At 41.9% G+C, this 16892-nt stretch overlaps 1 protein-coding gene across 1 annotated transcript in view; it reads left to right on the top strand.

The window, feature by feature from the left end:
* The window catches only part of LOC142991202 (A-type voltage-gated potassium channel KCND3-like), a 40137-nt gene extending 23245 nt beyond the window's left edge, over positions 1 to 16892 (top strand). The window contains exons 2-6 of the mRNA XM_076141246.1: positions 6060 to 6222; positions 11537 to 11638; positions 15002 to 15094; positions 15988 to 16268; positions 16655 to 16892. Coding sequence (XP_075997361.1) covers positions 6060 to 6222; positions 11537 to 11638; positions 15002 to 15094; positions 15988 to 16268; positions 16655 to 16892 — 877 coding nt within the window. The remainder of the gene's footprint in view (positions 1 to 6059; positions 6223 to 11536; positions 11639 to 15001; positions 15095 to 15987; positions 16269 to 16654) is intronic.

The following is a 16892-nucleotide window of genomic DNA, read 5'->3' as shown; positions in this document are numbered from 1 at the left end:
TAATTGTTTGAAGATAATTTGCTATTTACGGGGCTCCAGAGTGCGACTGTGTAGGCGGATCCTGCTACTATTTTTAGACACGGTGAGAGTAAAATACACGCCTGCATGCGACTTGCAAACAATTGTTGTCATCATATTAACTAATGTTCGCAGATTTGTAAATTGCTGATCAGCAGAAGAAGGCAGAACAGTGTGTGGGTGCATGTGTGTGTGTGTGTGTGTGTGGCAGGGGGAGAGTCTAGCTGTGGTGAGACTCTTTTGACCAATAGACCCCCCCCCCCCCCCCCACACACACACACACACACACACACACACATATATACACACACACACACACACACACACACACACACACACACACACACTCCAGAATCACTGTTCCCATAAGGAGCAGTGGTGATCATTACTTTTATGTATTTGAGGAGCACCACTTACATTCAACACAGTACATTCATGCTTAACATTTATCATTCAACATCTTCGCCCCAAGTCAGGTACAAGTGAGGCCGGGCACATCTTGTACTTATCAATTCTTTATTAAAATACATCACAAAGTCCAAAATCAGAGCATGAACAACACTATGGTGTGGTTTGGTTCCTGCTTCCTCACAAACGTGTTAGAAGTGACAAACACCAGACAAAGCAGCAAGAAGAGAGAGGTTGTTGTTGTTTATTATTATTTTTAGTTAGTTATTCTTTTGTGTGTGTGTGTGTAACTCGTCACCATTGTGAATGAGGATTCTTCCTCAACAGTCCTTCCACATGAAATAAAGGAGATAAATCTTCATCATTATAGATGCAAACCGTTCCTGAGCCCTGCAGCCTGATCAATCTGTCTGCCATCAACTGCAGACAATAGAACAGAAATCTTCACTTCTTCACGCCATCTTAGAAAACATGACATTAGCAGCGTTAAAACTCTGCGACTGTCTGCGTCTACTGAAATGCTACATTCAGTCTGCTCACTGTTGCTCCATATATTACCTTTATCACAATGTGGAAGTCAATTGTTAATCCTGCGGCCTTGCTCAGCACTGATGCACAATAAATGTTTTGCTGCCCCAGCACCTCTGTAAGCCTGCAGACTAAGAGACAAAGATAAATACTCCTTTTACCATCATATCCTCAGGACTCTGTGCTTCATTACGCCTGATGATTGGGATTGTGGGACCTGCCTGCATGTGTCAGCCTACAGGAGGAATTGAATTAAAGTTGTTAGCTTAATTTGGTTCGCGACATGATTAACATGCGATCATGCTGTGGAGACTTCAGTCTGAGACGGAATGAACGGCCTCGCTTTAACGTGCAGGAATCACACAACGCGCTGATCGTTGGCCATTGCACCTCAGGTGAGAACAGTGAGTGTGTTTCAAATCGACCAGCAGGGAAAAAGTAGATGTGAAAATCAATAAATAACCCGGAGGGGGAAAGCGACTGAACTAAACAGCTCCAGCAGGGAGTGTGTGTGCAGGAGGTGAGCTGGAAAGGACAACGCTGCTTCGAAAAGCTCCCGAGATGAATGAACTGTAGTCATTGTTTATTAACTCCACCAGGAAGATCCATCCGTCCGTCTGTCTGTCTGTCTGTCTGTCTGTCTGTCTGTCTGACATCTGAAACAATCAGTGGATATGGAAGCTGATTTTGAAGTAGATCCAGATACAAGAATGATTTTTACTTTTTAATTAATGACAACATTCAGGCATGTGTATCCTACAATGATTGATCAACAGGTGCAATATATCCAGATATTGATCCACACCTGAAGGATTAAGATAATAATAGAAATAACCTAATAATCTGGTGGACAATAAGATGATATACGTCTGAATCTGAATCATAATGATCTGGATCATTATTGAAGCTTTTGAATGATCAATGTTTGAGGTTGTTTCCTTCAGCCCTGTGTGTGATTGGACAGGTGAGTCGCCCTCCATGCCTCCAACAACCTGGATGACGTGTTATTCTCAGTGGCAGCAGGTCACACAAACTAATATCCCGCATGCCTCCCATGGCTGTGTATGGTGTGTGTGTGTGTGTGTGTAATACCGGCATTAGGTGGTTTCTCTTCCTTGTCTTAGCCCTCTTTAGTCCTGTTCCCTCTGCCTCGTCTCTTTCTCCTTTCATGTGTTATCAACACTCGCAGAGGTGAGACTTGTGTGAAGATTTACTCAGCACGGTTGTTGTCTGCAGCCTCCCTGGATAGTCGGCAGTCGTTGCTCGTGTTCCCTTTCTTGAGGCTCAGTTCGCCGATTTGTTTTTGGAGCTGTTGCTGCACTGATGAAAAGAGGAGTTCTTGTGTGTGTGTGTGTGTGTATTGGTGTGTGTGTGTGTATTGGTGTGTGTGTGTATTGGTGTGTGTGTGTGTGTGTGTGTGTGTGTGTGTGTGTGTGTGTGTGTGTGTGTGTGTGTGTGTGAAAAAGAGCAGCGAACAGATGCCGGTGGTGCTGCAGGGAGCTGTTTGACCCGTCAATGCTGCAAGAACAGGAAGTGCTAGAAGCTCCTGTTTGTTTCATGGCTCCTGCCGAACCAGGCGACAACTTTCAACAGCATTCACATTTCTGAAACAAGATCAACAGTTTGCAACATAGTCTAAGAGGTTTAACTGAACTCAGACTAAAAAGTAATTTGACCAAATTAACATTTTCAGGACTTCACTTCACATGTGACAGATTTGTTGTCTTTTAATTCTGTGAACCTTTTTAAGGTCAGTTGCTGGCACCATAGATCTCAGTACACTGCCTCTAATGTTGTTGCTAGAAAGTATTCCACTGCCTCCCCTCATTCTTCAAAGGTCTCCTTCAATCTATTAATTAGTCCCTGGTTACTTAAAGCAGAAAATCCATCATTTTGTTTGTTCCCTCGAAGTTAATTACACCAAATGGAAGCATTTGTCTGGTTTGGAATGTGTAATGAAGAAGTTGGAGATGAGGTTTCTACTGCAACTGTGTAATTCTCTTTAGGGCTAGACATTGTTGATAATCAAATCAATCCATAATCAATAATCCATAAGTACATTGACATTCATAATGTCATTGCAACAATCCTACAATCTGAAAGAAGTCTGAATGATAATGAGGTTATACTCGTCATGCTGTGTTTGTGGATTTCTCATAGATTTGGGAGAATTATGAAGATTTGACTTAAAACCTCACACTTTTATAGATACAATAAGTTTTTAGTACAATCAAAGGAATTAGAAATTATAATAGGAGCTCTTGACATCTGTCAAAGCCGGAAACACACACACACACACACACACACACACACACACACACACACACACACACACACATTATCCTTGCATTACAAACAATCCTCATCCTGGAGCCGTTCTAACAGGCTTCAGCTTCAGGAGGTGTTAGATATTAAACATCACAGCTGTAACAAAGTTTGCCTTTGTTTCACTCCACTTCATGCAGTTCTTCTGCCTGAGATGAGCTGAGATCATTCACACAAATTGGTTGCTTTGGATTCATAGCCTTTCCGGTGCGACACATCCAAACCAATCTATTTTATTTGATGCCAATCAGAGAGCTGAAGCGCGTGCCTCTTTAAAGGGATTGCAAACGTGTTGTGGAAGCGACAGCCGAGGTTCTTTTAATGAAGAACAAAACAAGAAAATGATTGAAAAAGATAAACCACACCACAAATAAATTCCCTTCCAATTGATTTTTCCCACCTTCTTAAGTCTGTTGTGAAGTGTGGCAGATGGAAAAACAAAGTAATGAATGCCTGCAGAAGTCCATTTACAGCACAAACAGGCCCGCTGCTGTTTGCTACCTGACTCCATTGTCTCGACACATTAGCTCCTCTTTAAGGGTTTCTCCTCAGCGCATTACTTACTTAATAATCAACTGGGCTATTTTTAGACACGCACGGCTACCACCGTGCAGCCAACCAGCCAATTGTGAGGTTAATAACAGTCCTCTGCGCTAATGAAGGAGTACAACCAAAGCATATTTGCTGATTGGGGGATGAACACGTCTTCACCTGCGTTAATTAATATTTATTTTGCAACTGCTGGTCGTCAATAACAGTTGAATCTGTAATTAACAATTATGTGGAGTAGAGAAGGTTTCTTACTGATGTGTCAAGTCACTGTCTTTATTGTCTTGATTCCGCTCTGAACGTTGAAAACTCAAGTAAATAACATCTCTGTACCATCACCAAGTCAAAAACATTCATTCCTAAATTCCAAACATTTCAGAGATGGATGGATTTGCTTTATTTTGCTCTGCTGTGATTGGCTGGATTTATAGAAGAAGAGAGAGTTTGAATCTTCCACACCGTAATCATTTCTGACACACGACGTACACACACCAAAGTGGTCAGACTCACGGTCAGGATGATGTCACCGCTCATCAGCTGGCAGGCAGGCAGATGAGAGCAGAGTGAGCTGTGAAATCCTTTGTCTGATTGTCTTGCAGCCAAGAGGAGCACAGGGCGACGATAAGGACGAGCAGCCACGCTCAAATCTCTTAAGTAGCTTGTTAAAGATGCAGCGTACTCCTGCCTGTTTTTGCTGTTTGAACTCAGCAAAAACAGGCGGGAGTACGCTGCGCTGAGTTCTCAAATAAAAAGTTGTTAAACGAGAGAAGTGAAGGCTTGAAGTATCGAAATCTGTACAGTCACATACGGTGGGAACTGATCCGACCAACGCACTGTGGTCAAATTAGTTTGATATTGTTCCTGATTGGAAGACATTTCAAATGAATGTTAGTTGCTGTAGTGACAGTGAGTGTAACCTTCAGACGGTCCCCTGGGAGCAGGCGGAGTTCAGGTGGAGCTAATAGATTTCATTTTCTCTAAGGTGAGCGTCCTGCTTTATCCTGAAGGTTTTGTTATTTCACATTTTCCTTGTTGGTACAGGCAAGGATGATCAGCTATTTTGTAGTGTAGAAGCTGTAATAAGGGTGATTATAGTGTTTTGGTCATATAATTGCAGTAAAACCTTTGTCCTGCTTGTTGGTTCCATTAATAGACTCTTGTGCGTCATCTGTCAATCCAAATATTCAAAAGAAAAAAAAGACGGATTTGAACACATTTCCTTTCCTCTCTCTCTCTCTCTCGCTCTCTCTTGCATGTATTTACTCAGGCAGAGCAGAAGGCTGGGTGTGTGCAATAATCCGGGCCGCTCTTCACTCTGTGGGTACTTAGCAGAAGGTGTCCAAGTCTAGCGATTATGGTGTTTTTCAGCATGGAGTGGGAGCTTTGACCAAACAATGCAAGCAAGAAAAGCGGAAATCTGGCACCCACCTGTGCCTGTGCAGCCAGAGTCCCTCAAGAGGAAGCGGTGGTCAACAGTGCGCCGGGTTTCTTTACCTGTCAAGAGCCTTCGAGAATGCAGTGGAGAGGAAACGTGGAGGAGACACAGAGAGAAAAAGGGGGGGAGGGGGAAGCATCTCCTGACAAGTACATGTTTGAGTCAAACCTTGAGAACCCAATCAAACTGCTGCTCCATCGGTTTTTTGGATGGGAGAAATCAGTGGAGTAGTGTTACAAGGGTAGTCGCCAATGTGCAGAATATCAAAGTTTCAAAATGATACCCATCATGCACCAGGACAAATCGTTTCCTCTCCACTACCTCAGCTACATGTCAGCATCGCCTCCATGACAGGATTCTACTGTCTTTCCTTCACCAGTTACACCCTCGCGTTTCTAAATGTGCATGTTCCACTCCACGCCATCATGGCCTCTCACCGCCAAACCAAACGCGGCTTTGTCCTGGCACTAGGTCCCTAACTCCCCCCCCCCCGCCCCCCTCCCCAGCTTGGCTTTGTCACGCCTGTCTAACTGCCGTAGACAGCAGCTGGCCTATCTCTCTGCCTCTGTCCGCCTTTTACAACCGCCATTCACCGGTGTTATCGGGTTTTTGGAACCCCATACAATGAGGAGAACAACAGGAAAATCATTGGAATGGAGACCAAAGGTGAGACAGGGAAACAGAAAAAGAGGGACAGGAAAAAAGAGACATTGGGTTTACGGTAAAGGTGAAAATCTTCCTACAGAATCATACATCTGTCTTGATTTTTCCTCTTCGCTTCTCTTCTTCTCTGCAGGTATGGAGACATGGTGCCAAAGACCATTGCTGGAAAGATCTTTGGCTCCATCTGTTCACTGAGCGGCGTGCTGGTGATCGCTCTGCCCGTGCCCGTGATCGTCTCCAACTTCAGCCGCATCTATCACCAGAACCAGAGAGCAGACAAACGGCGAGCTCAGAAGGTACAGGGGTCAAACACCAAATACCAAACACCAAACACAAAACACAAAACACCAAACACCAAACACCAAGCACCAAACATCAAACACCAAACACCCAACACCCATCCATCTGCTGCAACTGGGGCAATGCTGCTTCTTATCACAGTCAAATATCTCACTTTTTACTATGAAAATCCAGATCTTTAATATTTCAAATCGTTGATATTGTGCATTTTGCTCTATTTCAGTCAGTTTTGTCTTTTTTTCAAAGCAAAATCCTCCAAACTCAAAAAAATAACCAAGAGAGTAGAAAGGGCTTGTAAAACGTTTTGATATTATTATTGCTCATATATTCCATTGTTGATTTTTCAAGGTATTCTATGTTTGTGTCAGGGAGAGTCTTTTGTACTTAATGAGAATAGAGAGGAAGTGGACGTGTTGAGCAGACATCCTGGATGATCCCATGGTGCTGCTTGAAACTCAGCAGCAGTCTGCATTTAATTCAAACCATTAAAATTAATGATTGTTAAAAAAAAAACATTTTACATTTATTTTATTATGAAAAGCTCAGAGTACACACTTTACAATGTAAGTATAAAAATCAGATGAGGGTGAACACTGTTGACCTCAGCTATGAATTGCAGCTGCATCTGCATTGCAAATCGCCGCCTTTGAACCTGCGTCAGAATACCCATTTGACTGTCATAGATGCACATACACATACGCAGGGTGACACACACCCTTCAAACCCACATAGGAATGTCTCGCAACGATTGAACGCAAACATATTATCTCTCCTGTACAGTAATGACATGAACGATTAAGTACACCTGTAACACCTTCATCAGATCCCTCATCAAGTTAAAGTGTCTGATGGTGGCTGCAAACATCCCAACGTTGCTCTGAAATGAATTTGGAATCGCATTAATATACAATTTGCCGCATATTTGGCAACAAAACAGCAGCAGCCTTGTGTTTCTTACATCTTTAAGTGATCTGATCTCCTCTCATATTTGTTTTGCGCTCACGGTTCTTTACTTATTGAACTAAATGTTTCTAAATGGAATGAGAAGGGAAATTCATGTTCTTTCTTACTCTGATCAAGCACTTTCTAAACAACAATGGGGCAGTAAAACTCCTCAGTGAATCCATTACTAATGAAACTCTTCTAATATCTGCAGATCCCCAGGCATCCAAATTACATTAAATAAGAGGAAGAAGAAACTCTAGGATAGATAACCCTCTGTGAATGAGGAATTAATTTAAAAAAAAAAAAATTCCACCTTTTTGCATTTGCCTTGACTCCGTTATCTCAACAGGGTTTTCATTTGCAATGCTCATAAAACAAAATGCTGTACTCACACTTTTGGACTCAGAATCGCAGACGGAATGCAAAATGAGAGCGTCTCTCTTAATGAGGATAATGCATCATGTTTATCTGTGTTCCTGTCAGAACCTTATCTCATATTTTGATTACACAAATGCAATAGGAAAAGCTTTGCAACTTACACAAATATTATTATGACTGTTTCATTTCATTAACTCCGAGAATGCAAATGTTGGTTATGCGTATTACAGAACACTGAATCGGACTTTTCTAACGGCGATACGTATAACAAGGCAACATTTCATCGATTTTCTGTTCTGCATCTCACATTTACAGTAGCAGGAGATATTTTCATTGATTAGTCACTGCGGCTCTGATTCCATCTTGGTCTTGTTCTCGGGTCTTGACCTACTTGTTCCATATTGGCACACATTATCAGAAATTCAGACAGATTCTCTAACAGGCTTGGCACTGTGGTAAAGTGATTTTCAATTATGTTGGAATTCATCTCGACTGGAAAGTGCTATTAAAAGAATAAGATGTGACTCGCTGGTTCATCTTTATTCTATAATTCTGTGATCTGGGGGTGTATGATTTGCATGCAATCATAGAGTGAAGCATTGAGATAGAGATTTGCTAGACCTGGAACTTGGAAAAGTGCCTTTCCCTGATGATGATGATGATGATGATGACGACGATGATGATGATGATGATGCTGATGATGCTGATGATGCTGATGATGATGATGAGGATGAGGTTGATGAAGATGAAGATGATGAGGGTGAAAAAGAAAAAGGGAGGAGAAAGAAGGGAGACGAGGAAAGAGAAAACCTGCTTCAAACAAACCTAATTTGTCTCTCTCTCTCTCTCTCTCTCTCTCTCTCTTACTCCCTGGCCGTCCCCTTCTCTCTCTCTCTTCCTCTGGCTCGTCTTTATTCTTTTGCTAACAGCTGGCCGCTCCAGACTCCCATAATAATTATGCAGTCTCCTGGAGATTTAACTTTGCAAAAACATCCTCATGTGTATCCGTCACAGGTTCACACTGTGAGTTCATAGAATCCAGGTTGGATTTGATAGCAGCTAGTCTCTAACATCTCCAGTGTTATATATATATATATATACGGTTCCAGGCTAATGGATACTACATGTGGGAAAGTTTGCTGTAATAGCTCCAATGTCTGACAGATTGTATTCAGTGTGTGTCTGCATGAGAGAGTCTCTGCATAGTTGTAGAGTGCAGTGTCGCTCTGTGTCAACTTTCATACTCAGTCAGCCAGTGAGAGAAACAGCCCTGCTTCTAATGTGCTTAACTCCCTGATGATATGTGAGGGGGAAAGTAAACTTCCCAGGAGGAGACAGGTAGAGGGGGAATTTGTATTTCTGTTCCAATCAGCGGTGCAGAGTATTCGTGATCACAGTGCTGGCGAGTGGTGTTGAGGTCACACCAGTAAAGCCACAGCAAAGTCAAGTGGAGCCACACTGAGAGAGGCAGGAGGTTGTTGGGGGGGGGGGTGGGAGACCAGAAACGTGAGGGCAAAACAGCATGAAAGGAGCAAGACAGGGTAGAGAGGAGGGAGAAGAAGATGGAAAAGAAAAGGAAGGACAGAGAAAGCAGAGGGAAATGTGTGAGAGAAAAGGAAAGAGGCTGATTGGGAAAGATGGAAGAAGAAAGAGGTGTCTGCAGTCTCGAGGATCTCTTCTCCTGGAGGTGAACATCTTTGCCTGTCTGCTGCACTGCTGCAGAGCTGTCTGTCTGACTAACTGCGGATGAAAATGTAAGAAGGTTTACAAGCTCAGTCGAGACAAAGAGCCAACAAATATTTAGTAAATCACAACAATTACAGGGCTTTGGCTGGAAAGATTAATAGTCTGTTTGGTGGTGCTGATTTATAGATTTGGAGTTTTCTTTGCTAATGTCAGCTGCATTAATCCCAAATCTATTTATGTTACATCTTTAGCAGTATCAGAAATTGTTAGCAAGTTTCTCCAAATGGATTTTCTTCTTATGAAGTTGGAAAATAATTTTAAATAGAATTCAGACCATATGCTACACTAATTATCTTAACACTGACCAAACATTTATAATGATAAAAACATATCCATCCATAACTTTGGAAACCAGAAAGATTTTTGTTTTATTTACTTTTCAGAATGTATTTAAAATGAAGCCGGTCTGCCAGCTGCTAGATTATATGTTTTGCTTCTATTCCATCCTGAAAACTTAAAACTAACTGTACTAACTGGATTTCCTCCAGTTCACTTGATAATATTATACACAGTTCCTCTTTGAAGTGTTTGATTCTATTGCCCCTTGGTTACTTTTAATTGGTAATCTTCTTTAACTACAGGACGTGTCCCTTGTGATTTTTAAATGGTGGGTGTTCAGCCACATCTAAAGAAGTTGAATGTTGATCACTGGCTCCCTCACAACTATTGTCCAATTTCCAAGTCGCCCTTTTTATATCAAGTACAAGAAAAAGTAGTAGCCAAGCAACTCCTTGATGATCTGGAAAATAATAGGTACCAATCTGCATCTGCTCTCCTAGGGGCAACTAATGATCTACCAGTTGAGTGTGAATGCTGGCATGGGCTCCTTTTTCATTTTGCTTTACTTAAGCGCAGCATGACACAAGGTTGACCGTCATATCCTCATTGACAGGGAGGGAGCTGGAGTCTGTGGTACTGCTCTAAAATGCTTCTCTGTGGTCAACCATTCCTTCTCACTGTCAAAAATTATGTTTGGTGTGCCACAAGGGTCAGCTTTGGGCCCTGTTCCATTTTTCTGTGCTTAGTATATTATTCATCATCATGGCATTTCTTTCTACCTATGCATATGACATCCAGATCATTCTATAGACAGATACAGGAATACATGCAGACTGATCAGCCACCAAAGCTTGAATGAATGAATGAAACATCAGAGCTGAGTCCAATTCAATTTAAAAGAACCTTGAATGCCTTTTAACAAATCATTATCAGATTAAATTCAAGCAACAGTTTGATTAAACAGAGTGGAACATCAACAGCACAACATGAATACATACTTCTTGTTCAGTGAGCTCTGAAATGTTAAGGGCTAAAGTAATATGACCATCATTTATTAATTCACATTTTTGCTTTCCTCCTGTCAAACAAGACCTAAGATCAATAAGGAGGAGGACTGCATACTGCTCTCACTCTCTGCTCAGTCTCTTTCATTTTTATTTCTCCTCTCTTTCCTTTTCACATACTGTACATGAACATACTCAGTCATCATTATTAAATCAGGTCCACAGACTTCCTCACACCTTAACGGGGACCAGACAGATATTTCTGAACAATCCAATTTTATTCTATTACTTTTGATTCATGTCTGGCAGCAGATATTGCTCTTACCTGTCTGCTGTTTCTGTATTTATGGTGGAGAGAATCCAACAGGACAAGAATTCTCCCCCCTCATGTGTACATTCATGGGTCGTGGTATGATATCGTCCAATGCTGATATGTTTCATTTTAAGAAATCCTCTTCCCGTCTTTATTATTCTTTTTGAAAAGATGTGAAAAACGCTGAAAAAATATCAAATGAGACGTACAGACTTGAGTTCATTTATGTTCATATATGTCTAGGAAATGTAGGAAGGCAGGCAGGTATTGTGAAATCCTCACATCCTCACCTCATGGGCAAAATGAGTACTGCTGTAAAGCATCCATTAGTGCTGAAGCTGTCAGAGTCACTGTCAGGCTTCATGCAGTCTCTATGCAGCTCTCATTCTTAAATTAGTAACAATCTGGCTGTTTGTGAAGAAGGTTTGATGTTCAGCATTATTCTGCTCAGAAGGGATCAATTTGAAATGAAAGGGAAGGAAATGTATGGAAGAAAGCTGTAGGAGTTAGGTGTGATGATGAGGCTCTCTGATGAGTTGCCACATTGTCACCACCACCAAGACATAAGTCATCATGTTTGACCTTCACACTCATTCTGTTTTCACTCCCTCTGATGCTTTGCCCTTCTCTTCTTCTCATGCCCAGAAAGCCAGACTGACCAGGATAAGAGTAGCCAAGACTGGCAGCGCAAATGCCTTCCTCCACAGCAAACGCAACGGACTGCTCAATGAGCTGCTGGAACTGACAGTAAGAGAACCTTCCTGAATACAAAAAACCCATCTGCAAGGTTTAATGATGACGACTGAAGTCATTCCAAAGTCCAGTACAGCTGTGTTATATTCCAATGTCATCTTTAAGTCAAACAGATGAATTCCATTGTTCTATGCCAAATGTGCTTTATAACAGTAATTTTAATTTGGTCAAAAACTTTTCTCAGACACACATTGTGACAAACGTTCACATCAACCAAGCATTCTATTTAAAAGTCACACAGAAGCTATAAAAAAGCTATGAAAGTTGATGTCATTCCATTGTTGTTATACGGGGTGGGCCGATAGCAGACGAGTTATGCCAATAATCCTCTGTGAGTGTGTTATCTGGGTGGGCTGCTGGGGAGACACACTAAGCACTTTTTTTATTTGTCTGTCAGGCATTTGTCTGATGTATTCCATGCCAATGAAAGCTCAGACAACAAAGGTTTCCTACTCTTGTTGTCACTCTTTGTGGAGAATTAGCTATATCATTAAAAAGAGTGTGTACCAAGGAGCTCCAACTCCACAAGCAAACGATTCCCTAAAAGCCACTTAGGAGGAAGAATGTGTTGCTGTCCTCCTCTCTACAGTCACACAAAGAGGTGTTGATATGCATTCTTGTCTTCTCTAAGTGCCGCTCCTTAGATTACGTACTGTTCCCTTTCTATGTCCATTTTTCTGCATCAGCATTCACCTGGCTCTGGTCTCCTTCACTCATCGGTGTTTACTTGTCACCTGCATGGAAAAATGGGTTTGGTAATGCATGAGCAAATTGCCTGTATCCTTCCCATTCGGTCCATCACTTTTGCTTTCAGTGACACACTGCCTTCCTTGCAGATGGTTACTAAAATCCATTTGGATCTAATCGAGTCCAGTGTAAAAGCTCATGGGTGTCTAGAAGTGGTTAGAATTATCATATAAATGCCATCTGTGAGTGCTGAGTGACCCCCCTCCCTCCTCAGCGTGTGTGATGAGGCTGCCACAGTCCATCTTGGCACATCAAATTACGGCAGTGTCACTGCTGTCAATCAGAGAGGCTGCGTTTTGAGATGCAAACGACTCGTTCTCTCATTGTGTGTATTTAGATTGCAATGTCTATATTTGCCTTTTTGCGTTTCCCTCCACAGTGCTCTTGACAAACGTTTCTTTATTACTCAGATGTGAAATTGTTTGATAGTCCTTCCAAGTTTTAGAATGAAGTTGCAAATATAATGTCTTAAAGTGACATTCTTTTGACAGCCTGTTTATATTGTTTTTATTGTAGAGTGTAGTACCTCTGAGTATTAATAACCTGTTCCAGCATTGCCTACATGTTATGAATAATGTACCTCCTGAGACCCTTTGTCCTCATATGTGGACATTATATTTTTCCTTCCCCTACACCTTATACTACAGTGTGCTTAACTCTGTTGTCTTCATGTCTGAACATTTTTCACTGTCTCCTACTGAGTAAAACCACTTTGGGTCACTAGAAAACATAGCAGACAAGAAGAAATTAGTTTTTTCTGTAAAGCAAGGACACATTAAAAATGCATACAAAAGAAATGTCTGGGTCTCAGGAGGATGATTATAATTGTGGACTAATTTCTTCTTCAGCAAATGTTGGGCAAGTTGATTTCATCACTTTGTGCTCGACAGCAAGGTTTAACGTAAGACAAACCCTCAATTATACTGTATATGTCAATTTAAATATTACATACGTGCTCAGATAAATTAAGGGCGCACTGTGCCAAACCATAAAGGCTCACAGGTTGCAGCAAACAGTCTTATTGCCTCCACCAAGGAGGCTATGTTTTCACCTGCTTGTTGGTTTGTTATAACTCAGAAAGTTTGGAACCAATTTTGATGTAGTGGAAGGTGTGAAACATTGCCCAGAAATGGATCCAGGGCAGGTTTTAAAAGGATTTTGTAATATTGTGGGTTTGGGTGTTTTCAAATACCTGCATCAGATTCTTCAAAAGTAATACAACCATATGAAAAATGAAAAAAAACAAAACATTAATCACTTTATCCAGCTCCACTCACGTGATTCCCATTCCAGCCCCGGTGTTCTCTGCCAGGTTGTGTGCTATGACTTGATCCTTGATATGTGAGTTTTTCAATGTTCATTCCCCATTTTTTGTTGTATTCTCTTTATGTTTCGACTTTTGGACCTCTTGTGTGGTATTTGTTAACTCGTTTTCTAAAGACTGTTTACACATTTTCCTGCCACCTGCTTCCAGCTATTGAGTCCAACCTTGGACCTTTGACATGGCTGAAATTTGTTCTAGGAGAGTAAAATATATTTGCTAGAAAATAACTGCACAGAAACAAACAGGGCAGAAACAAGCAACACTCACTAGCTGAGATTAAGATTGATTCTGCAGAATGATTGATAGTTATTGATCTGATAGTTATGGCGATAAATCCAGTAGTATATTCTATTTATTAGAGTTGTTTCTCTAGTGTAAGCTTCTTTTTAGAACTAAACTTTTTTTCCAAGGTTTGTTCAGCCTTGGTGGAGGAATAAGCTGTAATGAGTGAGCTTGTAGCTTCACATGAGAAGACCTTTGAACCTAAAACCCTGATACGGGTCTCAATCTTTTCTCGACATAACATCTTTGTACTGGCCGAGCTTCAAAGGAAAGCCAAACATAGAGACATCAGAAGGTGTAGTCTTCTCTCATCATAGAGCTTTGTTCACGTGTCTGGAATCTGAATGAGAGTCCTTGGACTGGATCGCCTACTATCCAAACCCCTTGGAGGAAAAATCTGCACTGTGGGGAGAGAATTAATTTGTTTTCGTTTTTGTGTTATCTGGCAACACTGATAACTTGGAAAGGAAGCTTTTTGGAGACTGGGCTGTGAAACTCATTTGGAGAAAAGAAATACCATTATTCTACTGCTATTTCTGTATCTGTTTTCCCTGTGTGAAACTTCTTAAATCAATAACTGTTCACCTGTCTGTCTGGAACATCAAATAAAATACATAGACGGGAAAAGCTCTACAAATTCAAACAAAGCACAACTGCAGACAGAGATATATACGCATTTATTTAGAAATGTATGAAATTTAATTGGAGAGTAAACGATTTAAATGCAAACAATGGGAGTTGTTGGCCACCATCATCATGAAAATGAGAATGAAATCAACAAGCATGCACTGAGATAGCCGGCTTCAAAAACGAGGCACGCCAAGCAGAACGGACGCTTCACATCGCTGCCTCTTCATTATTATTGATGACAACGTACATACGCCTGATTCTCACTCTCATCCGTCAGTGTGTGTGTGTGTGTGTGTGTGTGTGTGTGTGTGTGTGTGTGTGTGTGTGTGTGTGTGTGTGTGTGTGTGTGTGTGTGTGTGTGTGTGTCCACTCAGGGTACAGAAGAGGATGAGCAGAAGTTGACTAAGATCACCTCCCTGTTAGAGAGCCAACACCACCACCTACTGCACTGTCTGGAGAAAACAACTGTGAGTTCTTTACATCTTTGTTCCTTTTTATGATTCCCTGCTTTTATATTCGCGAGTGGATATGCAGTAATATACACACGTGATACATGCATGCAATATTCATTCTACTTGTAAGAATGTTGGATTTGAAAACAAGTGCTCCTGACAGCGTGTGTGTGTGTGTGTTTGTTGCTGACATGCCTCTCATTTTCTCCCCAGCAGACGTAATTCAGTCTCCAGGGAGCTTTGTAGCGCAGATGTCTGTCACTGTGGTAGTCATGTTTTCCACTGTGTGTGTGTGGAATTCATGCTTTTCTGTTGGACGCGAGGAATGGAGCTTCGGCACACACACTTTAAAAAAAAAAAAAAGTGTTTATCTGCCAGTTGTGACACTTCTCAGTGTGTGATGTGCATAAGTAGAAGTGTGCCTGAAACTATCAAGATTTTTCTGAGTCACTGAGCTCAAAGTCTGGTGGGAGAGAAATCATTGAGGAAACACAGCAACAATCTGCTACAAGAATGAACAGAAATATGTACTGAAGCATCAAAAAATAAACTACACACGACTATAAATGGACCCTTTAAATTATCAATAGTTATCAATAGTTATTATTTGTTTGAACACCATTGAAGTCTTTTCATCCTAAAACAACATAATGTCCTATGATTGAAAGTCAAAAACAATAAGGCCAGTATAGGATAAAGGATAAATTCCTGGTAAGTTAAGTAAGTAAGTGTTCTTCTGTGTGACAGTTTTATAATAACTTTGGAGCCAGCTTTTTATTTGTACAATTACAAATTCTATCACTTCAGGCATCAAGTCCCGCGAGTGTGTCCTGTCTTTTATTAAATGCTTTGTTTTCCTCTCTGAGCTCATTTTAATCACACCGTGCTGTGTTCTTCTCCCTGTGCAGGCTCACGAGTTTGTGGACGAGCAGCTGTACGAGAGGAACTGTTTGGAGACGGCCCTGCAGCCCTACATGTCTCGCTGCCCCTCCGTGTCCAGCCATGACAGCTCCTCGGGCACCTGCTGTAGCCGCAGGGTGAAGAGAAACCTTCCTCCACCTCCCCCTCCTCCCCCTCTGCCCAACACCAGAGTGCCTCAGGCCCCCCACATCCCAGCTCACCAAGGGCCCCTGCAGGAGCTCAGCGCCATCCACATACAGTGTGGCGACCAGCTGTCCCATACCTCCAGGTGAGATACAAGGATCAACCTACATGAGGAGGTGTGCAGCAGCTCTTCCCAAAAAATTAACAGATTTCTGTGAAACTTGTTGGGAAGGTTGGTCTTGAATACAAAGTAATTCAGCCGTCAGCATGATGGTGGCGTTCTGATAACCACTTTTATGTTTTGTTGTATATCTGTTCAACCTGAATTCTTCCATCCATGTAGGCCACACCCACTAGCACCAAACTAACTACTAGTAACAAACATCAATCGACCTGATGGTGGCATTACAAAAGTTCAGTTTTGTCAATTACTTTGGGACCAGAAATTGAATCTCTCTCTCTCTCTCTCTCTCTCTCTCTCTCTCTCTCTCTCTCTCTCTCTCTCTCTCTCTCTCTCACACACACACACAGTCGCTCCAACCTCAACCTGAGAACCATCGACAGCAGCAGGATCAACTGTAAAGGCGGCCAGATCACCACGGCGATCATCAGCCTCCCATCACCCCCCGCCCTGACCTCTGAGGGCAACGCTCCACACGGGCCCCTACAGCGTAGGCCACACCCACCGCCGTGTCACGCTCCGCCCCCCAGCATCCACACCACAGCGAGCTCAGCCAGCATCAACATCGTGAAAGTCTCCGCTCTGTGA

This window comes from Genypterus blacodes, unplaced genomic scaffold (assembly GCF_046128005.1).
Source record: "Genypterus blacodes isolate CSIRO-AG114 ecotype Tasmania unplaced genomic scaffold, CSIRO-AGI_Gbla_v1 ptg000017l_1, whole genome shotgun sequence".
In the NCBI taxonomy this organism is placed as follows: domain Eukaryota; kingdom Metazoa; phylum Chordata; class Actinopteri; order Ophidiiformes; family Ophidiidae; genus Genypterus; species Genypterus blacodes.
The sequence above is the reverse complement of the archived record's forward strand: the minus strand, read 5'-3'. Positions and strand labels throughout refer to the sequence as shown.